The 26,452-nt window shown below is 42.9% G+C and overlaps 1 protein-coding gene across 1 annotated transcript in view; it reads right to left on the reverse strand.

The window, feature by feature from the left end:
• The window catches only part of LOC134601830 (C-type lectin domain family 4 member G-like), a 132,535-nt gene that overhangs the window by 58,753 nt on the left and 47,330 nt on the right, over positions 1–26,452 (reverse strand). Inside the window, exon 3 of the mRNA XM_063446330.1 lies at positions 26,278–26,352. Within this exon, the coding sequence (XP_063302400.1) occupies positions 26,278–26,352 (75 nt within the window). The remainder of the gene's footprint in view (positions 1–26,277; positions 26,353–26,452) is intronic.

Here is a 26,452-nt window from a genome sequence, read left to right on the forward strand (position 1 = left end):
TGCGCATCACTCATTTCTTCAAACGGATGTGTGAATAACTCCGCTGACATACCAAGTAAAGCTTTTAGATTAGTGGTACTATGCGTGCAAGCTACTGTGAGACCAGATATGAGTGGCACTGTGCAGTGGCAGAGGTTGGCAGAGTACATGCTGTAGGCCTGACACACCCGCTTGAAGACAACTAACTGCTATTCAATCTATAACAGTGAAAAAAGTTTGTTTTTAAAGGCACGCTATTGTCACACCAGATATGAGTGGCAAAGTGCACTTGCAGAGGTTGGCAGAGTACACGCTGAAGGCCTGACACCCGCTTCAAGACAACTAACTGCTATTCAATCTATAACAGTGAAAAAAGTTTTTTGTTTTTAAAGGCACGCTATTGTCACACCAGATATGAGTGGAAAAGTGGACTGGCAGAGGTTGGCAGAGTACATGCTGAAGGCCTGACACCCAGACGCTTGCAGACAACTAACTGCTATTAGCTTACAGTGAAAAACTTTTTTTTGTTTTTAAAGGCACGCTATAGTCACACCAAATATGAGTGGCAAAGTGCACTTGCTGAGGTTGGCAGAGTACACGCTGAAGGCCTGACACCTGCTTGAAGACAACTAACTGCTATTCAATCTATAACAGTGAAAAACGTTTTTTTGTTTTTAAATGTCAAGCTTAAGCTATTGTGACACCAGATATGAGTGGTGGCACTGGGCAAGTGGGCAAAGTATCCACTGTGAGCCTGACACAGAAGCTGGCAGACAACTAACTGCTATTCAATCTATTACAGTGAAAACATTTTTTTTTCTTTTTAAATGTCAAGCTTAAGCTATTGTGACACCAGATATGAGTGGTGGCACTGGGCAAGTGGGCACAGTATCCACTGTGAGCCTGACATAGAAGCTGCAGACAACTAACTGCTATTCAATCTATTACAGTGAAAAAAAAAAATATTTTTAAATGTCAAGCTTAAGCTATTGTGACACCAGATATGAGTGGTGGCACTGGGCAAGTGGGCAAAGTATCCACTGTGAGCCTGACACAGAAGCTGGCAGACAACTAACTGCTATTCAATCTATTACAGTGAAAACATTTTTTTTTTCTTTTTAAATGTCAAGCTTAAGCTATTGTGACACCAGATATGAGTGGTGGCACTGGGCAAGTGGGCACAGTATCCACTGTGAGCCTGACACAGAAGCTGCAGACAACTAACTGCTATTCAATCTATTACAGTGAAAAAAACTATTTGTAAATGTCAAGCTTAAGCTATTGTGACACCAAATATGAGTGGTGGCACTGGGCAAGTGGGCACAGTATCCACTGTGAGCCTGACACAGAAGCTGGCAGGCAGGCAACTGCAATTAGAAAAAAAAGCAGACTGATGTTCTAGCCCTAAAAAGGGCTTTTTGGGGTGCTGCCCTTACAGCAGAGATCAGATGAGTCCTTCAGGACTGTAGTGGACACTGAATACCCTAGCCTAGCTATCAATTTCCCTATCTAATGAGCAGCAGCAACACTTTCCCTCCTTTATCCAAGAATGCAGCTTCACAATGAATCTAAAATGGATGCTGTACAGGAGGTGGGAGGGTCTGCTGCTAATTTGCTAGAATGTGTCTGCTGACCGTGAGGCACAGGGTCAAGGTTTGCTCAATGATGACGAATAGGGGGCGGTTCGAACCGCGCATGGGGCGGATCGCCGGCGAACAGTTCGGTACATCACTAGTTATTGGTTTAGCAGATCATCCCCTATTTTTTGCATATATTTCGTGAAAGACAGGAGGAAGTCTTTGTGGATACCATTGAAAGCTTCACCTTGTAAAGGGAAGTTTTTGTCTGCTTGTACCTTATTTGGCACTGATTGCACCTTTGGTTTGTGTACACATATATTTGTGTTTTTCTTCCACTCTTGTTTGGCCAGATAATCCAGGTCACACATCAGGGCTTGCACATGATCAAGTATCTTCCACAGCGAATAGTACCTCCTTTCTGTCAGCATCCTGGAGTTTATCCCATAATAGTCCTGGGCAGCTGAAGCCATAGCCCTCCGGGAACCAGTCACTCTCCAACCCTAAATATTCCTGCTCTGCGTGCCACTGCAGAGCACGGTACCCGTTGTCCAGTTTCACTTCCTCCTGGACCAGCATTTTCAATTTGGATAACAATTCCTCCTGGGGTTGCTTTCCCAGTAATGTTATCCTCAGCAGGCATTGAACCTTGGCTCATTGTCTTGTAGTTGGAAGATATCATTGCAATATATCCTTTTAAACAGGAGTGCCGTGTCCCAGAGCTTCAAGCTCTCTAGCCCAGCTCTCTTTATTTATAACAGGGCTAGAGGGATCGTGCAGCCAGCCAACAGGTCTGACTAGCCCATATGTTCATTACACTTAGATTACTGTGACAACTTTATTAAAATACAAATAACCACATCATAGCAGACAACATACAACAACTTATTATAATACAATGAGGTATTTATAAAGGGGTGGGGAAGACAATATTTAACACAGAATTCACAATATGCAAATCTACCTGAATATGCACATTAGCAATTCTTGCTATTTACGTAGTGTATACAGCTGTGGTTATATCCTTGCAACCAACAGGTGGCACTGCTCAGGCTCCACAGTCAAAACCACCTAGCTGATTGCAAGCTTTAGCAAGACAGGAGAGCACACTAACACATAACACTGAACACTAAGTATTTTACACACACCCTGCACCAAAACATAATATATAGTCCAGGGACCTACATAAATAATCTGTCTGAAGCTCCTGGTGATGGTGACTACCGTCACAGTGTGTGCTGCCTGTATTTAAAGGGAAACTCCAGTGCCAGGAAAACGATCCGTTTTCCTGGCACTGGAGGGTCCCTCTCCCTCCCACCCCCCAATCCCCAGTTGCTGAAGGGGTGAAAACCCCTTCAGTGACTTACCAGAGGCAGCGACAGGTCCCACGTCGCTGCTTCCTCCTCCCCCGCCGCTCCTCCTTCTTCTTCCGTCAGCCGGTGGGCGAGACTGATCTCGCCCGCCGGCCGAGGAGACCTAATGCGCATGCGCGGCAATGCCGCGCATGCGCATTAGCGCGCCCCATAGGAAAGCATTGAAAATGAATTTCAATGCTTCCCTATGGGGAATAGAGCGACGCTGGAGGTCCTCACACAGCGTGAGGACGTCCAGCGACGCTCTAGCACAGAAAACCTGTGCTATAGAGCAGGAAGTGTCCTCTAGTGGCTGTCTAATAGACAGCCACTAGGGGAGGACTTAACCCTGCAAGGTAATTATTGCAGTTTAAAAAAAAAAACTACAATAATTACACTTGCAGGGTTAAGGGTAGTGGGAGTTGGCACCCAGACCACTCCAATGAGCAGAAGTGGTCTGGGTGCCTGGAGTGTCCCTTTAATGTTTACTGTCTGTATGTAATGCGTGTGGTATGTGCTGTAGGTATTCATGTAATGTATGTGGTGTTTGCTGCCTGTATGTAATGTGTGTGCATCTGCTGGCTGTATACAATGTGTGTGTAGAATATGTTTGGGGACTGTATGTTTGAGGTGACTATAAATAATGTATTTCTATTGGTGTGTGCTGGCTGTATGTAATGTGTGCCTGTGGGGTTTGCTAGCTGTATGCAGTGTGTGTTGCTCTGTTTTGCCCCACTCTTATCTCCTAGCTTTACTGGTGGATTTTCCTGGATCCTTGGTGGTTCAGTGGGACCATCCTCCATCAGACCAAGATCCTCACGCCATATGCATAGGCGGGAATCATATTTTCCAGGCACTTTTAAGTAGAGATTACTGGAAGTCCTATATATTGTAAGTGCATTTCTTCTTTTTCTTTTATATATAGAGAGTAGATGGTGTAAACCAACGACCAGTGGTCTAGGTAACACCGGTGAGATACTAGGCTCTGCTGTCTGTTAAAATTATAATCTTTAATTAGGTATACATAATCATGAACAATCAATAAAACATAACGAAAAAATACTAAATAGACAAATAGAAAAACACCAAAGTGGTAAAACAAAAAGAGGAGGTATTAAGGGGCTCAGGGAGTAATGGGAGAGGTATCAACTTAGACCAATGTGTACTAGATATATACCTCAATGATAGGGAATATAAGTGGTAGAAGACAATGACTAATCTACTAACCGGCCAATGCGTAGACAAAACCAAACCCTAAGGTGCTGGTTAAGGAAGCATACGCTAGTATGACACAAAGCTTAGGGAGTGCAGCGTAGAACCACAATCGTGTGTACTCATATGGAAGTATAGAGACAATGGGGTCTCAACAAAATATACACTTGCGGGTGCTGCAATAAGCAGTGTAGCATACAGGTAAATGTGGCCATAAGTAAGGCACTAAGTGCTAGTAGGACCAACAGCAATAAGATATATATGATGTGGTTCCCCAGTAGCATACAAATGCTGAGAACTAGTGTAAAAAGGAACCTCCAGGTAGTCTGACACGCTGGCTACTAATTGCCAGCCAGGACCAAGAACCGTATAGTCATATAGAGGTATAGAGACATAAACGTCTCCACAGAGTTACACTAAAGGGTACTGTAACATAAGGAGTTACATGAAAACTCATATGGCCACACATGAATAATTAAATGCTAATAGGGGAAACCCCCCATTATAGGATAGACGGCTTCTACAATGTAGAGTGTTCCTATATAAGCATACAGTATAGGTAGATAGTGTGAAAGGATGTCACTGGTTTAGAACCAATGAATGATAGTTAAGGAGACTAAACAATCCCCCTAGTAGACATCACCGGACACCCAACTACTTGGAACTAGCCTCAGTGCTGTCTGAACTGACTGGTCAAAGTAGGGCTAGTTGAGTAGTATAGTACACTTATCTATCCTAACAAAAAAACATCGGCTAGTAGTTGTAATAGTCCTACTCTCTTATTCCCTCCAAAAAATCTCCAAACAGGCCCCAGCTCCTCTTAACCTAATACAACACCCCAAACATAGTGAAGTGGAAATCAAACGTGATTATAAAATCATCATCTTTTGCTGCCTGCCTGCCTAACGCGTTTCGGCGCTGTAAAGAGCGCCTTTCTCAAAGGCTGTCAATGAGCAAATGCTCGAGGGTACTTTTTAAATATGAAAAGGTGGCCGAGATCCAGCCAATCAGTAGTCGGCACGGGCGGAGTTACAGTAAAGACCGCCCAGCGTTCGTGATGTGTGTCAGAGCCGTCAATCTTACGGACTTTGACCAATCAGAGCGGATGGGGGGCGGGACTAAGTGCCGGAGCTCCAGATAGATCCAACCCCCGTCCGTGATTGGTATACGAGCCATCCGTCTTGCAGGCTCTGACCAATCATGTGTGGCCATATGAGTTTTCATGTAACTCCTTATGTTACAGTACCCTTTAGTGTAACTCTGTGGAGACGTTTATGTCTCTATACCTCTATATGACTATACGGTTCTTGGTCCTGGCTGGCAATTAGTAGCCAGCGTGTCAGACTACCTGGAGGTTCCTTTTTACACTAGTTCTCAGCATTTGTATGCTACTGGGGAACCACATCATATATATCTTATTGCTGTTGGTCCTACTAGCACTTAGTGCCTTACTTATGGCCACATTTACCTGTATGCTACACTGCTTATTGCAGCACCCGCAAGTGTATATTTTGTTGAGACCCCATTGTCTCTATACTTCCATATGAGTACACACGATTGTGGTTCTACGCTGCACTCCCTAAGCTTTGTGTCATACTAGCGTATGCTTCCTTAACCAGCACCTTAGGGTTTGGTTTTGTCTACGCATTGGCCGGTTAGTAGATTAGTCATTGTCTTCTACCACTTATATTCCCTATCATTGAGGTATATATCTAGTACACATTGGTCTAAGTTGATACCTCTCCCATTACTCCCTGAGCCCCTTAATACCTCCTCTTTTTGTTTTACCACTTTGGTGTTTTTCTATTTGTCTATTTAGTATTTTTTCGTTATGTTTTATTGATTGTTCATGATTATGTATACCTAATTAAAGATTATAATTTTAACAGACAGCAGAGCCTAGTATCTCACCGGTGTTACCTAGACCACTGGTCGTTGGTTTACACCATCTACTCTCTCTTTTTGTGTACAATACAAGGGTTACCCCCTATCGAGATACTATCTGGACACACTTATCGTATCCCCGCAAGGGGGTTATTTTCTTTTTTCTTCTTTTATATATACCACAAACTTACTACACTATACAGTCTCGTATTCCATGTTCATTCTCGTTTTATATTTGGCACACTCCTGAGAACCACCCTAGGTGCTGCTCCTTCTGCCTGTTCACATCCTTTTTCTGACCTGGACAAAAGAGATTTTGCATTCAGCTGCCTCCTTTACCTAAATAATTAGTGCTAGAAACTTATCTGTATTTAATTAATTAATTAATTGATTGATTAAATAAAATATAAATGGGTCTGCATAACTTCAGAGCCTGTGCAATGCTGCACCAGCCTGGGGTGCGCAGTCTCCGGGTGATATGCCTTTTTAAGCATCTTCCCTCCTTTCTTCTTTTAGTACTAAGGATAGTAAGATGACTCCAATGCAACATACACCATCTTCATCTAAGTGTTGCTTCTAAGTGTCTGTGGTTGGAGATATTCTGGAGAGTTTTACAGAAGCTTCAACTGTCTAAGAGTTGTGCTAAGAGTTTTCTTTTTTACTGTTACAGGTAAGATTCATCTGTAGGAAAAGGTTACTGATTGTACAAGGTTTGATTTCCTGTTGGTAATTATAAGGCATTTGATTTGATTAGTTAGCTACTTGCTATTGATTGCTGTGTAAATTAGCTATTGTTTGCTAATAAGCAGAGGCCTGCCCAGGTGTTAAACATTCCTAGTGGGAGGTGATTTGAGGAGTATATAAGGGCTGTTGTCATTAGCTTGGCTAATAGAGCTTGGTTGCTTCATCTAAGTGTTGCTTCTAAGTGTCTGTGGTTGGAGATATTCTGGAGAGTGTTGCTTCTAAGTGTCTGTGGTTGGAGATATTCTGGAGAGTGTTGCTTCTAAGTGTCTGTGGTTGGAGATATTCTGGAGAGTGTTGCTTCTAAGTGTCTGTGGTTGGAGATATTCTGGAGAGTGTTGCTTCTAAGTGTCTGTGGTTGGAGATATTCTGGAGAGTGTTGCTTCTAAGTGTCTGTGGTTGGAGATATTCTGGAGAGTGTTGCTTCTAAGTGTCTGTGGTTGGAGATATTCTGGAGAGTGTTGCTTCTAAGTGTCTGTGGTTGGAGATATTCTGGAGAGTGTTGCTTCTAAGTGTCTGTGGTTGGAGATATTCTGGAGAGTGTTGCTTCTAAGTGTCTGTGGTTGGAGATATTCTGGAGAGTGTTGCTTCTAAGTGTCTGTGGTTGGAGATATTCTGGAGAGTGTTGCTTCTAAGTGTCTGTGGTTGGAGATATTCTGGAGAGTGTTGCTTCTAAGTGTCTGTGGTTGGAGATATTCTGGAGATAAACTGGAGGTAATCTGAGGTATTCAGGAGGATAAATAAAAAGTTAAGATTCGTTTGATTTAAATAATTGATCTCATTGGAATGGCAGACTTAGTTCAGTGTAATTGTTGCTATGCATTTGTTTCGCGTTCCACTTTTTGGAGGTTTAGTTGTTGTCTAATCTGTAGACAGTTCTCTATCTTGCGGCAGGAGATTGTATTTTTGAAGTCTGAGATTTGTAAATTATCTGGTAAACAAACTCAGGCTGGAACTGCTGCAAAGCCACTGCCACAGAGACATACTAGGAATGGCAGATGGATTACTGTAGGATCTGGTAGACTTAGAGTTGTGGATAAAAGGCATATTACACAGTCTGTTGTTCTACATAATTCATTTTCTGCACTTTCAGAGTGTAATGGTGTCATGGAGACAGGCACTGAGGCTAGTGGTGTTGTGCAGAGAGGCACTGAGGCTAGAGGTGTTGTGCAGAGAGGCACTGAGGCTAGTGGTGTTGTGCAGAGAGGCACTGATGCTAGTGGTGTTGTGCAGAGAGGCACTGAGGCTAGTGGTGTTGTGCAGAGAGGCACTGAGGCTAGTGGTGTTATGCAGAGAGGCACTGAGGCTAGTGGTGTTGTGCAGAGAGGCACTGAGGCTAGTGGTGTTGTGCAGAGAGGCACTGAGGCTAGTGGTGTTGTGCAGAGAGGCACTGAGGCTAGTGGTGTTGTGCAGAGAGGCACTGAGGCTAGAGGTGTTGTGGAGAGAGGCACTGAGGCTAGAGGTGTTGTGGAGAGAGGCACTGAGGCTAGAGGTGTTGTGGAGAGAGGCACTGAGGCTAGTGCTGTTGTGGAGAGAGGCATTGAGGCCAGTGATGTTGTGCAGAGAGGCACTGAGGCTAGTGGTGTTGTGCAGAGAGGCTTGAAGACTATGGTGAGGTCTAATAGAAAGCAGTTGTTGTTGGGGGATTCCATCATAAGAGGTGTGGAGATGGACAATGGTGGTCTTGTGAGGTGTCTTCCCGGAGCTACTGCTCACAGAGACAGGAGACGTATCTGTAATATTGTTAAGCAAGCAAAGCAGGAAGGGGAATTGGATGTACTTGTCCATTTAGGGACAAATGACTTGGCTTGCAATGAGGTTTCAGAGGTTAAGGAAGTTTTTAGTGTTTTTGCCAATGATATACGGCAGGTTGCTTCCACACTGTCATTCTCTGAAGTTCTGCCTGTGCATAACACTCAGAATGACAGGCGGATGCGTATTAGGGACTTTAACTTGTGGCTTGGTGAATGGTGTCGGGAGCAAGGATTTGGCTTTATTGCTCATGGTAGCTCTGTTTGGAATGGAAATAAACTGTACAAAAAAGATGGTTTGCATCTTTCTCAAAAGGGAACAAATGTTCTCAGTGAGCAGTTCAGAGGTTTTGCTAAGATGTATTTAAACTAGGAGGGGGGGGGGGGGGCAAAAGGGTGATAAAACATCAATCCAATTGTCCCCCAAAACAAGGACAGAAGGTGCCTGTAGCAAGTGTGTTAAAAAATGATAAGCTTAGAGTCATGTCTACAAATGCTCGCAGTTTAGGGAATAAGATCCATGAACTTGTGGCAATAATGGCAACTGATAGTGTAGATTTAGTCGCTGTTACGGAGACATGGTATAATGAAAAAAATGACTGGGACATAGCAATACCAGGGTACTCTTTATATAGAAAAGACAGGGAAGGCAAGAAAGGGGGAGGGGTGGCCCTGTATGTGAAGGATAGCATAAAATCTAGCCTAATAAAGGTTAATGAGACGAACATAGAGTCCATTTGGGTTACGTTAGAATTTGGGAATCACACAGTAATTCGTGTAGGTGTGATTTATAGGCCCCCAGGACAAATTGAAGAGTTAGATAATCTACTAGTTGAAGAAATAGCTGAAATGACAATGAAGGGGGAAGTTATCACCATGGGTGACTTTAATCTTCCTGATGTGAATTGGAAAACAAAAATAGCTACTTGTGTCAGAAGCACACGTATTCTAAACTCCCTACTGGTATTGTCTCTAAAACAAGTCGTTGAGGAGCCAACTCGTAAAGAGGCCATACTAGATTTAGTGTTAACAAATGGAGATTTGGTTTCAGATATTACTGTAGGTGAAAGTTTAGGATCCAGTGATCATCAGTCAGTGTGGTTTAATATAAGAACAGTGACTGAGTCACACCACACAAAAACAAAAGTTTTAGACTTTAGAAAAACAGACTTTTCTAAAATTAGAATATGTGTAAAGGAGTCATTATCAGACTGGAGCAACTTAAATGGAGTCCAAAAGAATTGGGATTATTTAAAAGCTGCACTACTGAAGGCAACAGAAAATTGCATTAGGCTTGTCAGTAAAAGCAAAAAATTCAAGAAACCACTGTGGTACTCCGCAGATGTGGGCAAAATAGTAAAAAACTAAAAGTTAGCATTTAGTAATTATAAAAAAAACCAGAGTGAGGAAGACAGAATGACCTATAAGATTAGGCAGAAAGAGGCTAAGCAAGTTATAAGAGCTTCCAAATCACACACAGAAGAGAAAATAGCACAGTCAGTAAAAAAGGGGGACAAAACTTTTTTTAGATACATAAATGAGAAAAGATAAGTAAAACAAGGATTAGTTAGATTAAAAACAAAAGAAGGAAGGTATGTAGATGAGGATAAAGGTCTAGCTGACTGCCTCAATGAATATTTTTGTTCGGTATTTACAGCTGAAAATGAAGGAAAGGGACCTCTGTTAAAAAAAAGGATAAATGAGTCATTTATTACACGTGAGTTTACAGAAGAAGAGGTTCTATTTCAACTGTCAAAAGTAAAGACAAATAAGTCAATGGGACCTGATGGAATACACCCAAAGCTATTAAAAGAGCTTAGTGGTGTACTAGCAAAACCATTAACAGATTTATTTAACCAATCATTGTTAACAGGAGTAGTCCCAGAAGATTGGAAGTTAGCGAATGTTGTGCCCATTCACAAGAAAGGTAATAGGGAGGAGTCGGGCAACTATAGGCCAGTAAGCCTTACTTCAGTAGTGGGGAAAGTGATGGAAACCATGTTAAAGGATAGGATTGTTGAACATCTAAAAACACATGGATTTCAAGATCAGAGACAACATGGGTTTACTTCAGGGAGATCATGCCAAACTAATCTTATTGATTTTTTTGATTGGGTAACTAAAATTATAGATCAGGGTGGTGCAGTAGACATTGCTTACCTAGATTTCAGTAAGGCTTTTGACACTGTTGCACATAGAAGGCTTATCAATAAACTGCAATCTTTGAGTTTGGATTCCAATATTGTTGAATGGGTAACGCAGTGGCTGAGTGACAGGAAACAGAGGGTTGTAGTCAATGGAGTATATTCGAAGCTTGGGCTTGTCACCAGTGGGGTACCTCAGGGATCTGTACTTGGACCCATTCTCTTTAATATTTTTATTAGTGATATTGCAGAAGGTCTTGATGGTAAGGTGTGTCTTTTTGCGGATGATACTAAGATATGTAACAGGGTTGATGTTCCAGGAGGGATAAGCCAAATGGCAAATGATTTAGGTAAACTAGAAAAATGGTCAGAGTTGTGGCAACTGACATTTAATGTGGATAAGTGCAAGATAATGCATCTTGGACGTAAAAACCCAAGGGCAGAGTACAGAATATTTGATAGAGTCCTAACCTCAACATCTGAGGAAAGGGATTTAGGGGTGATTATTTCTGAGGACTTAAAGGTAGGCAGACAATGTAATAGAGCAGCAGGAAATGCTAGCAGAATGCTTGGTTGTATAGGGAGAGGTATTAGCAGTAGAAAGAGGGAAGTGCTCATGCCATTGTACAGAACACTGGTGAGACCTCACTTGGAGTACTGTACACAGTACTGGAGACCATATCTTCAGAAGGATATTGATACCTTAGAGAGAGTTCAAAGAAGGGCTACTAAATTGGTTCATGGATTGCAGGATAAAACTTACCAGGAAAGGTTAAAGGATCTTAACATGTATAGCTTGGTGGAAAGACGAGACAGGGGGGATATGATAGAAACATTTAAATACATAAAGGGAATCAACACAGTAAAGGAGGAGACTATATTTAAAAGAAGAAAAACTACCACAACCAGAGGACATAGTCTAAAATTAGAGGGACAAAGGTTTAAAAATAATATAAGGAAGAATTACTTTACTGAGAGGGTAGTGGATGCATGGAATAGCCTTCCAGCTGAAGTGGTAGAGGTTAACACAGTAAAGGAGTTTAAGCATGCGTGGGATAGGCATAAGGCTATCCTAACTATAAGATAATGCCAGGGACTAATGAAAGTATTTAGAAAACTGGGCAGACTAGATGGGCCGAATGGTTCTTATCTGCCGTCACATTCTATGTTTCTATGTGACACTATGTAGGGGGGGTGGAATCATTCAGTCACAAGGATTAGCGGAATCATATAAATAACAATACCAAAAGGGTATTTAATGTGCAATTGCTCATTTTAAGTGTAACAACATTATCACTAATTATATTCCCTGGCAGTCTAGAAATGGTCCCAGATGGTCTACTATGGGAGGCTGAGGTTCAGTACTCATGCCCCCAGCCCCAACACTGTCCTCCCCATGACCCCCAGGGGCAAGCAGCAATTAATTAATTAATTAAATCTGGGTTTGTGTAGGGTGTTTTAAAAGCATGTATTTTGAAATCAGAACATTTTAAATACAGTTCTTCATTTTACTTCCCTTGATACACTCATCTGTCAATTAAAAAAAGCACATTATTTGGTTCCGTTTTTTTTTGTTTTTTTTTTTGTTCTTTTTTGATATATAATTGTACAATAAAACACATTTTAATATTTTACTGGCATAACAACTTTTGTCAGTATAGTTCTTTACTAGCTTGGTTTCCTTTTTGACCACGCTATGGTTACTATGGTTACTTACAAAAATGTAATAGTTAAATACATATACATTTAAATTCATTAGGATTTAAATCATTTCCTGTAGCATTACATTTTTCTCCTGCTTCTTTATCAGTTTGAAGGTCTCTATAATTTATGTAGCCGTCATCATCTCCTGAGAACAGAAATACGATTTCATCATCACATTCAGAATTAATATTAACCTGGAATACTTTTTACAGGAAAGCCAAATATTAAATATAATAAAAATGCTTAATTAGGAATAAAACTAAAAATCCCAATCACATTTAACTGTAATTCATGTATTCCATGTAATAGCGCTAAAAAGCTACAACTCCCCAAAACCAAATTCCCATGATTATAATTAAAAAATATGATATCACGAACAATATTATATATTCTTATTCTCTATTATTTATATTTTAATCTATATTCCTTACACAATTGTCTATAATTCAATATTATGTATTCTGTATGTTAAATAGTTGCAATTACGTCACTTTGACCATGACCACCTAACCAAGAATTTAATTTTTTTTCCCAGCTATAAAAGCAGATCTTTTTTCTTTTTTTTTTTTAATTCTTTATTTTTGCAGTGCGTATATTAGTCACAGACATACATATGGTACCCCAACGGCATTCCATATGCAGGTTTCAAGACATTAGTTACAGTGGGGGGTAGATAGACAATGCACTTTTTTTTTGTTTGTAAGTATACATATGGTTTGAACATAAACATGGCTTGTAGATAACTTGCACATTTTTGTAATATGGCATGCTAAAAGTAAGGATGCATATAACTTAGAAAATCATAGATGAGCACACTGTTACTTATATTGTAATATGCAGGTCTCTATTTATACATAGGAGGAAAAATATGAATAAAAGCTTTTTACGCTTGCTATAGATTGAGGCATAAAACATTAGCAGTGAGAACACATTAGCAGTACAAGTATGCATATAACCGTGTATCGTAGAATAATATGACCTGCTGAGCATGCATAGAACCAGTGGGTTTGCCTGTGAATGGAGTGCAACGACTGACATAACTGGGCGATCAGTAATTACGTGGTAAGCATAGTCCAGACAGCAACTGCTGATAGCGGGTCCCGAGGATGCTAGGGTGGTATGTCCACTGGGAGTTATGGTAGCGGGTGCTTTAGCCGATGCCCAGGACAGGGAAGTCTCTCTCATAGTTGCGGTGTGTCTTTTCGATGGTGTCCCTGTGTTGGGGGTCAGCTCCAGCGTTGACCTGTAGTATGTGCAGCCGCACAGCTACTAGGTTTGCAGCGTTGATTGTAGAGGGTAGGGTCGTGCTTTGCTGCCCGACAATTTTAGGGCAGAGTGGGGTATTTGCGTGTGGCGCTTGTTTGGTGGTCCAGCATCTGTGCTGTTGTGAGTGGAAGCGTGCACTCGAATAATATGGCGCCACTTCCCACCTTGAGGATGCCTGCGTTTCCTGATGGCCGCTCTGGAGGCTTGAGGTAGGCGCCTGTAATGGCGACGTCGTGTTGCTGGGCGTATCCATGCAGCCACGGCTTTTATCGCAATGTGATAAGCCATTCCGCGGCTGTACAGCGTGTCCCAGCCTGTGCTGGGTGGCCATCTTGTCTGCGCCGCGTTGATTTGGTGCCCCTGTGTGCTGTATAGCCGGTAAGTCTGCCCTCCTGCCTTAGCCTTATCAGTTTGTCCAGTGAGGACCAGGATATCCCCCATTGGTCCAAAGGGGGGGGGGGTGCAGGATGGTATGAGGTAGCTTGAAGGCTCTGGCTTCAGGGAGAGCGGACGCCTCTCCCGAGCCCTTACCCCAGTAGGCCGCACGTGGATTCCTGCTTCCTTAGCTCCGACGGGCTCCGGGGTGGTATCAGTCGGTTCAGTGGTGCACCCCCGACATGGACGGTGCTGTGTAGCCGCTGCTTTTTGCCCCAGTTTCTGCCCGCTGTGCAGGAGCTCGTGCTGTACACGTCTGCACGGCTCTGTGGTCAGGCTTCGCCCCCCTATAAAAGCAGATCTTGTCCAGGTTTCTGTAATACACTTTGATAAAGCCCATGCAATAATGCAAAATGTTAATGCTTTTTTTTATATAATATATAATTTTAAGTAATATTATGGTAAACCTTTCCTGGACCATCCTGCATTTTGTGTCTGACACCTGGATAATAGAAAGATAGATAGATAGATATATATTTATTTTTAATCCATATTGTCATGTTGAAGACCACCATCACAAGATATATCTATAGAGGTGGAGATTATACCACTCTACACTATTTGCTGGGAGCCACTTACGGGCTCTATAAAATATTTGTGCATTTTCATGTAAATATAAGCCACATCTGTGTTATCTGAATACTACACTATGTTAGCATTTATTCTGTTTACATTTTATAAAAAAAATGGACAATCCATTATTGGACTAAGATAATCACACTATATCCAGAAGCGGGAATCATATAGCCAAGGTACTTTTAAATGTCAGGATCCCGCGGGCGGCTGCGAGGGGAGGCTGCAGTCCGCTCGCGGCACTCACCCTCCAGCCGTCCGCGGCCCCCTTCCTGGTATGAGCTCGGCGGACGGCATCCTCCCAGCCACGGATGCCGCCCGCGTCTCCCTCTACGTCCCCCAGCGGCAGCATACATGACGCTGCACGCTGGGAGACCGCCCATTTTATTAAACGCCACGGTCAGCCACCTGACCCGGCGTTAAAGGCACAGTGCCTCAATCACAGTGGGAGGTCTAGATATCTCCCACTTGTGATTGTTAATTCTGATTGGAAATTATCCAATCAGAATTAACCTATGGATTTAAATACTTACCTTTCCTGTTCCTCTCTGCCCTGTTGTGGTCTTTGCTTGCTAGTATTGCTACTGAACTTGTGTTTCTGGTTACGTACTCTCTGGCTTGGTAATCCGACTTTGTGACTTTCTCCTACCCTTTGACCTCGGCTTGTTTCTCGTTATTCTTTCTTCTGGTTCCCCTTACTTGGCTTGTCTCCTGACTATTCTTTGTGTGCTTAGCCCGGCCACTCTAAGGTCCGGTACGGCACCTTTTCTCTGTGTGTGTTAGCGTGTTTGGTTCCCGGAATCGTGACATTACAACAGGGCCAAAATGGAACCTGCTGACATTCCACAGCTCCTAGTTAATCAGGAGGCTAGAATGGATGGTTTAGACCACCGTATGGATCAGTTTGCTCAAGCTTTACAAACCATACTAGCTCGTACTGCACATTTGCAACCTGCCGTTCAGGAGGCTGCTGCTGCTGTGTGCGAACCCATTCCCACTCCGGTACCTGTTCCGTCTCATGTAGTTCATATGACGCCACCACAGCGCTACAGCGGTGACCCGGCATTGTGTCGTGGTTTCCTCAACCAAATTGATATCCATTTGGTGATGAATCCACGTTCCTATCCCACTGACAGATCCAAAATTGCCTTTTTGATAAACCACTTGTCCGGGAGAGCTTTAGCATGGGCCAACCCCATGTGGGAGAGTACGTCTCCTATGTCCTTTGCAGATTTTTTGACAGCTTTCAAACGCACGTTTGATCAACCCGGTAGGGTTGCTTCTGCTGGCAAAGCTCTGCTTAGGGTCCGACAGGTTAACAGATCTGTAGCGGATTATACTATTGAATTCCGCACTCTAGCAGCTGAAGTGGTTTGGAATAATGACGCCCTCGTAACAGCCTTTCAGGAGGGTTTGGCCGCTTACATACTGGATGAAATAGCATCCAGGGAATTGCCTGTTCTTCTGGATGATGTTATAGACTATATAATTCTTATTGATAATCATATTAGAGAGAGGCGTAGTCAAAGACGGATGGATACACGGGTGTTACTTGCTCTACCCAGTACTGCATTACTAGCATTACCTGCTCCTAGGCAACCATCCTCCGAACCCATGCAATTGGGTGCTACGGGGTTAACTGAGGCTGAAAGCGTATCGTAGAAGGGAGGGGTTATGTCTTTATTGTGGAAAGAGGGGGCACCACTGTAATACCTGCCCTAAATTACAGGGAATTTATTACGGTTTCTCTTTTGGTCAATAAAACCACTATAACCACCAAAGCCTTGATCGATTCAGGTGCGGCAGGCAACCTTAAGGATGAGAACTTTGCTAAAACCGCAGCCTTGACTTTGATCCAAAAGGCCACACCCTTGGCCGTTGAGGCCATAGATGGTAGACCACTTGAGAAACCTCTGGTGACCCATGAAACCCAAGAAATAGTTATGTCTGTGGCTGCTTATATCGTTCTGGGTTTTCCCTGGTTATTTAAACACAACCCAGTACTTGATTGGGGTTGTTTAGATATACTCTCCTGGGGGGAATCTTGTCAACGAGAATGTATGGCTCATGTACGGACTGTTTGTTTACTCAACGTGCCCACGGCTAAACCACTTTCTTTTTCTGTCCCTTCTGTGTATGCAGACCTTGCATTGGTTTTTGAAAAAAGGGAGGCAGATAAACTACCTCCACATCGTGACTATGACTGTGCCATAAACCTGTTACCGGGTACTATGCCTCCTAGGGGTAAGGTCTACCCTCTTTCTGAGAAAGAAAACCAGTTTATGGAGGAGTACATACGGGAATCCTTAAGTAAAGGTTTTATTAGAAGGTCCTCCTCTCCTGCTGGTGCTGGTTTCTTCTTTGTGGCAAAGAAGGAGGGCGATTTGAGGCCATGTATAGACTACAGGGCTCTGAATAATATAACGATTAAAAACGCCTACCCTATCCCCCTCATCACTGAGTTGTTTGATCGTGTTAAAGGTTCTAAGTACTTCACTAAATTAGACCTCAGGGGGGCTTATAACCTTGTCCGTATAAAGGAGAATGACGAGTGGAAGACAGCGTTCAATTCGCGTAGTGGGAATTACGAATATCTGGTCATGCCTTTTGGACTGTGTAATGCTCCTGCTGTGTTTCAGGACCTCATAAATTATGTCCTTAGGGATCTATTGCATGTCTGTGCCGTGGTGTACCTTGACGACATACTTGTATATTCTCCTGATTTAAATTCACATTATAATCATGTTAGGATGATTAAAAAGTTATTACAAAACGGACTTTATTGTAAGTTAGAAAAATGTTTGTTCGATCAGACCTCTGTGCAATTCTTAGGATATATAATTTCTGAACAGGGTTTCAGTATGGATCCTTCTAAATTGGAAGCCATACTGTCCTGGCCACTTCCCCAAGGACTTAAGGCTATCCAGCGTTTTATAGGATTTGCTAACTATTATAGGAAATTTATAAAAAACTTTTCACCACTTATCTCCCCTATAACGAAGCTGACTAAAAAAGGTCTACACCCTAGGGTTTGGACTCCTGAAGCCCTTAAGGCCTTCGAAACTCTCAAGAAGGCATTTGCCTCTGCTCCAGTGCTACACCACCCTAATCCTTCTCTACCTTTTGTTATGGAAGTAGATGCTTCTGAGTCGGGTGTGGGAGCAGTACTGTCACAGAGGTTATCGTATAACGAACCCCTCCATCCCTGTTGTTACTTTTCAAAAAGGTTGTCTGATCCAGAAAAGAATTACGATGTTGGGAACAGGGAACTATTAGCTATTGTGTCAGCTTTTCAGGAATGGAGGTATTTATCAGAGGGTTCTAGACACAAAATTATGGTTATAACAGATCATAAGAACCTCTCCTTTATAGCTGATGCTAGAAGGTTGTCCGCCCGGCAGGCTAGATGGTCTCTATTTCTTTCGCGCTTCCAATACGTTATTACCTATAGACCTGGTTACCGTAATGCCAAAGCTGACGCTATCTCTCGACACTATGAACCTTTAGAATTTGTTAACCCGACTCCTGAACCTATTGTACCTGCGTCTCAGATAATAGCTGCTACCCGTTTGGTTGTTTCGTCTCCTTTCCTTTGATAATATTAAGACATACCAAACCCAAGCACCCCCTGAGACGCCTGTTGATAAACTATACGTTAAAGTAAATGACAGAAAAAAGTTGTTAACTTTATTTCACACCGCCAAAATTGCTGGTCATCCGGGGGTTACCAAGACTTATAAGGGCCTCCTTCAACAGTTCTGGTGGCCTTCACTTAAGCGAGACGTAGTGGATTTTGTACAGGCCTGTCGGGTCTGCACGCAGTGTAAGTCTCCTAATGTGAGACCCCAGGGTCTACTGATGCCTCTATCTGTACCCAAGAAACCATGGACCCACTTATCCATGGATTTTATTGTAGACCTTCCTCCTTCTGATGGTCAGACAGTGATATTGACTGTGACGGATAGGTTCTCTAAAATGGCGCACTTTATTCCGCTTAGGTAACTGCCTTCTGCGATTCAGCTTGCTCAGGTGTTTGCCAAGGAAGTGTTCCGCTTGCATGGGGTACCTCAGGATATCGTATCTGACAGGGGCCCTCCATTTGTCTCTCGGTTTTGGAGGGGCTTTTGTGCTGAGATGGGGGTCTCCTTGTCGTTCACTTCCTCCTATCACCCGCAATCTAATGGTGCAGCCGAATGTGCTAATCAGTCTGTGGAATTGTATTTGCGCTGCTTCACTAATGCGCACCAGGGCGACTGGTCTCGCCTCCTTCCGTGGGCTGAGTTTGCCAGGGAAACGGTGTCTCATTGGTCTACTGGCTTAAGTCCTTTTGAGGTTGCTTATGGGTTTCAGCCTTCTGTCCTTCCCGGTGCGTTCTCCAACAAGGGAATGCCCGCCTTGGACCAGCACCTCGCCTCTTTTGCAGAAGATGTGGGATCAGGTCCATATTGCGCTGTCTCGTTCAGCAGCTGCTCAGAAGAAGTTTGCTGATCGCCGTAGGGGTACGGCCCCTTCTTATACTCCGGGTGATAGGGTATGGTTGTCCTCCAGGAACCTCCGTCTCAAGGTTCCCTCGATGAAATTTGCTCCCAAATTTCTTGGTCCCTACAAGGTGTTACGTAGGATTAACCCCGTTTCCTACTCCCTGGACTTGCCTCCTTCCATGCGTATTCCGAACACGTTTCATGTCTCGCTTTTGAAGCCCTTGCTGTGTAACCGGTTCTCTCGTCCTCTCGGACGGCCCGTTTCCCCTCGCACTGTCTCTAGTGACGTGTACGAAGTGGCTGCCCTTCTCGACTCTTGTGTTTCTAGGGGTCGGCTGCAATATCTGGTGGATTGGAGAGGTTACGGTCCTGAGGAGCGGTCTTGGGTTTCGAGCTCTGATTTGCACCGTTTCGTTCTGCTCCTTTCATGCCCGGTTTCCTTTGAAGCCTTCTGCTTCCCGCCTTCCGGGCGGTCTTCGAGGGGGGGTAATGTCAGGATCCCTCGGGCGGCTGCGAGGGGAGGCTGCAGTCTGCTCGCGGCACTCACCCTCCAGCCGTCCGCGGCCCCCTTCCTGGTTTGCGCTCGGCGGACGGCATCCTCCCAGCCACAGATGCCGCCCGCGTCTCCCTCTACGTCCCCCAGCGGCAGCATACATGGCGCTGCACGCTGGGAGACGACCCATTTTATTAAACGCTAGGGTCAGCCACCTGACCCGGCGTTAAAGGCACAGTGCCTCAATCACAGTGGGAGGTCTAGATATCTCCCACATGTGATTGTTAATTCTGATTGGAAATTATCCAATCAGAATTAACCTATGGATTTAAATACTTACCTTTCCTGTTCCTCTCTGCCCTGTTGTGGTCTTTGCTTGCTAGTATTGCTACTGAACTTGTGTTTCTGGTTACGTACTCTCTGGCTTGGTAATCCGACTTTGTGACTTTCTCCTACCCTTTGACCTCGGCTTGTTTCTCGTTATTCTTTCTTCTGGTTCCCCTTACTTGGCTTGTCTCCTGACTATTCTTTGTGTGCTTAGCCCGGCCACTCTAAGGTCCGGTACGGCACCTTTTCTGTGTGTGTGTTAGCGTGTTTGGTTCCCGGAATAGTGACATTAAATAGAGCTTACTGGAAGCTCTACAAGTCTACATATTATAAGTGCATTTCTTCTTTTTTTATTTTATATACCACAACATTACTACACTATACAGTTCCTATTTTTATGTTTATTCTCATTCCATATTTGGCACACTCCTGCGGACCACCCTAGGTGCTCCTCCCTCCACCCATGTGCATATTTATTCTGACCAGCACAGGACAGACTCTCTTTTGGGTTGTTTCAGCTGCCTCCCATTGCCTATATCATTAGTGCTAGAAACATATGTCTTTAATTAATTAAGTTGGAAAAACAGATGTGATGATGTAGGAAGTTGTTGTGCGGTGTGTCAAAGAACTCTCAAACATTGGATAATTGGTGGGCACCTAAAGAACGTGTGAACTGATCCATGCTTCGCATGCCTGTGGGTTGTGGCTGCTCGGAAATACTGCCAAAAAAGTCTGGAAGTCTTGAGGCACGCAGGTTATTAAACCTGAAATAAGTGGTACAACCTTGAATGCACAAGTGAAGACCTTGAATTCAGCTTGCACATCAGAGATGGTAAGTATGGTCTACGTACTGTGAGTTTGAAGCATGCAATTTTTATTTTTATTCAGTGTGCTAGAAATATGCATGACTGCCTAAGGCAGTGAATTGTTTTGCCCCAGTGAGAATAATCTGTCAGTGAACAATCTGAATATATATATAGTCTCATGTTTATATGAGTAATATTTGTATAGTATCTATTATTTAGTATGTACTACACTGCTTATTACTATGAGCCATAGTTATAACAAAGAGTTAAAATTATGATATTGCTTATGCAAGAGAAAGCAATATAAGAGATAAACTATTTTCCTTAGAACATAGATGTAATACACAAAATGAACATGGGGAATTTATCACTGTGAACAATCAGCAGGGAATGCATACTGAATAATGCAAGACACTGCAACCTTTTTGGTTCAGGCCATACATGATTAAATAATTGAATTATTATTATTATTTCATAGTTACATATAAGCAAGAAACATATGGGATACAGCTGTGATTCTAAAAGGAACATAAACATAACATAGTGTTACACAGTTAAAACAATTAAATGAGCACTATAAATGGTTGCACTCACAAAATGTAGACGTTTAAAGTGCTCAATGGGTGCCTCCCCTGATGTAGTGGGGGCTGTGAATCCTTTATCCTTGGTCTGCGCATGTAGCAGGAAAAACAGGACTCCAGATGGAAATGTATAGAAAAATGGCTATTTTATTGTACGAAAATGGTAAAAAAACCACAGAGTAAATGTTATTAAAACAGCAATAGTATTCGTCTTACGCGTTTCGTTCCACAATTGGAACTTCCTCAGAGATCATAAAACCAAAAACAAGTTACAAGTAGATGTAAAATGAACAGTCCTTCCTGTAAAAAGTATTCCAGGTTAATGTTAATTCTGAATATGATGATGAAATCGTATTTCTGTTCTCAGGAGATGATGACGACTATATAAATTATAGAGACCTTCAAACTGATACTTGTAACCTCTTTTTAGAATCACCACCATATCCCATACGTTTGTTGCTTATATTCTGGTCTAATAGGATCACCACCTGGGAGGTGATCTTAGGGAGGCTGTCTACTTGACTTGTTTAGATAAGTATATTGTTTACTTACCGTTTACTATTCTTCACGTATTTGTGGTGATATTATTGTATTGTTTGTTTGTTTTTTACATAGTTACATAGACTGAATATTATCCATCAATTTTAACCTTCCTCACATCTGTTTTTTGCTGTTTTACTGTTGATCCAAAAGAAGGCAAAAATAATGTTTGACGTGCTTCCAATTTTGCAACAAAAAAAGGAAAAAATGCCTTCTTAACTCCAAAAAGGTAGTCAGATTTATCCTTAGATCAAGAAGCTATTACCCTACAATTGAAAACTGATTTAATTGAATAATGTGTTTGCAAGAATGCATCTAGTTGATGTTTAAACATCTGAACAGACTCTGATGAAAACCACTTCTTAAGGCAGAGAATTCCACATCCTTATGGTTTTTACTGTAAAAATAAAACTTTACTTTGACTTAGGCTAAATCTCCTTTCTTCCAGTTTAAAGGCATGACCTTGTGCTCTATGTATAGTCCTGTTTGTGAATAGACTTTCAGACAGTGGCATATATTGGCTTCAGATATATTTGTATAATGTTATCATATCTAGAGTTGAGCGGACACCTGGATGTTCGGGTTCGCCAAGTTCGGCCGAACTTCGTCAAAAAGTTCAAGTTCGTGATAGGGAAAATGACATAAAATAAGCAGCCGCTTAGTAGATTCCGTGGGAATTAGGGAGCTATCTACCAAAAGGTTGAAAGACCTAAATTGGTCTTTCAGCCACATTTACTAATACTAAGTAAAGATTACTTAGTATTAGTAAATTCAGCCCCTACTTGCTATACCGCGAGTAGGGGCATGTCTAGTAAACAGTGAACAGTGAGCAAAAAAAAATAAAAACCTATTGGCCCCCACCCCTGAACGGCGGGTGTGGGCCCTAATGTAAAATAAGGGGGGGACCTATTGTCCTCCCCCAGGCCCCCACCCATGAGCGGTGGGTGGGGGCCCTAAATAACAATGAGGGGGGGACCTACTGTCCTCCCCCCCGGTCCCCACCCTTGCGCGGTGACTGGGGGCCCTAAATAACAATGAGGGGTGGAGACCTAGTGTCCTCCCCCCGGCCCCCACCCCTGAGCGGCAGGTGGGGGCCCTAAATATCAATATGGGGGGAACCTATTGTCCTCTGCCCTGGCCCCCACACTGAGCGGCAGGTGGGGTCCCTAAATTAGAATAGGGGGGGGGGCTATTGTACTTACCCCTGGCCCCCACCCCTGAGCAGTGGGTGGGGAACCTATATTAGAAATGGGGGGGAACCTATTGTCCTCCTCCCTGGCCTCCACCCCTGAGCGGTGAGTGGGGGCCCTAAATAAAAATTTAAACACGCACCCCAAGGTGACTAGGGGTCCCCAAACCCTTAGTCACCCCACTCCACCCAACAAAAATCACCCCTACCTACCCCCTTCACCCTAAAAATAATGAGGGGGACCATTAACTTCGTACCTGTAAAAAAAAACATAACTAAAACGTACCATTTGATGTCTTCTTTTTTCTAAAATCTTCTTTTTTCAGCCCCATAAAAGGCCAAATAAAAATCCATAATGACTAACGCACTTTAAAAAAAAAAAAAAAAAAAAAAAAAACGAGCACAAAAAAAAAATCCATGTTCACCTGGAGGGCTTCGCGCAGACTGAGCTATGCGGGGGGGAAGGCTTATAAAGCCTTGCCCCGCCCTGCAATTAGGAAACAAACACTCTCATTGGTTGGTTTAAGCCAATCAGAGTGCTCTCTGTCATTTTATACAGCGAGGGAAAATTCCAAAGAACTTTCCCACGCTGTGCAAAATGACTCATAACACTCTGATTGGATGGCTTGAAATCCATCCAATCAGAGTGCTCTGTGTCATTTTACACAGTGTGGGAAAGTTCTTTGGAATTTCCCCACGCTGCGTAAAATGACACAGGGCACTCTGATTGGTTAGATTAAAATCCAGTCCCCCCTCTTATTCTAAATTTAGGGCCCCCACGCACCACTCAGGGGTGGGGGCCGGGGGGAGGACAGTAGGTCCCCCCCTCATTGTTATTTAGGGCCCCCACCCGTCGCTCAGGGGTGGTGGCCAATAGGTTTTTATTTTTTTTACTATTTACTAGACATGCCCCTACTTGCAGTATAGCGAGTAGGGGCTGAATTTACTAATACTAAGTAATCTTTACTTAGTATTAGTAAATGTGGCTGAAAGACCAATTTAGGTCTTTCAGCCTTTTGGTAGATAGCTCACATGCTGCACTGGCCAATCACAGCCATGCTATTAGTAGGCATGGCTGTGATGGCTTCTAAGGGCACACAAGTCAAGTGAAAACGTGCCATTAAATCGCTGAACACCAAACTCCAACCCGAACATACACTGAAATGTCCGTGTTCGGGTTCCGGGTCCAAAAACCGCAATGTTCGATACTTTACAGTTCGGGTTCGCTCAACTCTAATCATATCCCCTCTAAGGCACTGTTTTTCTAAACTAAAGTGGTTTACATTTGTTAACCTTTTTCATAGGTAAAAAGGAATGTTCCATTCCTTTCATTAATTTTGTAGCCCGCCTCTGCACTTTTTCTAATGCCATAATATCCTTCTTTAGAACAGGTGCCCAAAATTGCTCAGCATATTCAAGATGTGTGTAGCGGATACAACAAAAAACACTGCTAAAACTTATCAAAAGACTATGACACTCCCCTGGCTTCCTGTCCCTTCACCCCTCCATGAGTTTCCAGCAAACGCCTCTCTCTGCACTATCCCCAGCCTATGCCAAGTATCTCAATATTCTCAGCGGAACTGGTCTGTGTTTCTCCTGGAGCTACGGCTCCTAGAATCTCTCTTGCCTCGACCTACCAGAAATCCTGTTTTCATGCATGACAATACCTTACTGGCCTTAGCCACTGATGACTGACATTGCACACTGTTGCCTAGTTTATTGTCTATAATAATTCCCAAATCCTTCTCATGTGTTTTTATCCTTAACTTACTACCATTTACAGTATAAATTGCTAGTGCATTCTGTGGTGAAACCAACCTCGCCACTGGGCATTGGAGAAGCCTGTTTGCCTGCCTCCTGACTATGGTCCTTGGGTGATTTGGCCCTTTAAATACAGTATTTGGGCATATTGTATTTTATTATGCTGCTGCTGGCCCTTTAAGAGCCATCTGGGGACATACTGTGACTTTTAGGAACAATGTCCCTTTAAGACTGTGTCCCCTGCCCCCTAATATACTTTGTTTGTGCCCTTCTCCCACTTGGTTCAGTAAATGGGGCTTACTGAACCAAGTACCACACAGGCGGACCACCCAGAACTGAAAGTGTGCAGGCAATTTACCTTCCAGGCTGGTAACCTGCTGTAGGTAAATTGCCGACCGCTGGGTGGCCACCGTTCGCACAAACGAACACGTGGTGGCGCCATCTTTTTTCATTCAAATGTGGTCAGCGGTGTGTGGAGCCAAATTCATGGAACTGAAATCTGCTACATGTAGAAAACACCGCTGACCCTTACCTTCTCCTACACTGAATTTTCAGCTGCAGAGACTAAGTCCCGTTCGAAGATTCGAACACACGTTCACCCTACTTCACCCTCAATTTGGAGTTTTGTCTCTTATTGGGGGAATCTGCTACAAGGGATTGCTATGCTTCTCATACTCCCTTGCTAAATCACTACTAAGTTCTTGTAAGAGCTTGTTCCTGCCTTGCTCTCTGGAGGAGTCTGCGGTGGTTGTGGTGTCGGCTAGAGTGCTTGGAGTCCTCAAGAAGCGCTAGGAGCATCCTTCAATGGAGGTACCCAGTCGGGGTGCCAGGTGATCCGTTACATATTCTTTAACGTAGTGCATTTTTTGCATTTTTCTACATTAAATTTATTCTACCATTTGAGTACCCAGTCCCTCAGTCTGTCTAAATCCCACGGCTGCACATTAATGTCTTGCTCATGTTGTATTACTTTACAGGGTTTTGTGTCATCTTCAAACACTGAAACATGACTTTAAATGCTTATTTCAGGATCATTTGTAAATATGTTAATTAGAAGGGACCCCAGAACAGAACCGTGAGGGACACCACTTACCACTTTTGTCCAGGTTGAAAATTTACCATTAATGAAAACTTTCTGTACTCTATCTTTAAGCCAATGTTCTACCCAAGAAGAAGCATTTTCATCTAGACCAGTTTCTTTTAGTTTAATCACTAACCTATTGTGTGGAACCATATCAAATGCCTTGGCAACATCCAAGTAGATCACATTTGCTGCAACACCTTGATCTATACTTCTATTTACTTCTTCATAAAATGCAATTAAGTTAGCTTGCCCAATCTCTCAAGTAAGTTTAGGCAATGGGTTACCTTCTTGCAGTAATTTGAAGACCGATCTATGGTCTGTTTTAAAAATGGTTACTTACATAAATGTAATAGTTAAATACACATACATTTAAATTAATTAGAATTCAAATTCTTACCTGTAGCAATACATTTTCCTACTGCTTCTTTATCTGTTTGAAGGACTCTGCAATTTCTGTAATCACCCTCATTTTCTGAGGACAGACATCAGAAAGCATCATCATATTAAGAATTAACATTAAAATATTATTTTTTTTTACAGGAATGCCAAATAGAAAATATATTAAAACATCT

This window comes from Pelobates fuscus, chromosome 3 (assembly GCF_036172605.1).
Source record: "Pelobates fuscus isolate aPelFus1 chromosome 3, aPelFus1.pri, whole genome shotgun sequence".
Lineage (NCBI taxonomy): Eukaryota > Metazoa > Chordata > Amphibia > Anura > Pelobatidae > Pelobates > Pelobates fuscus.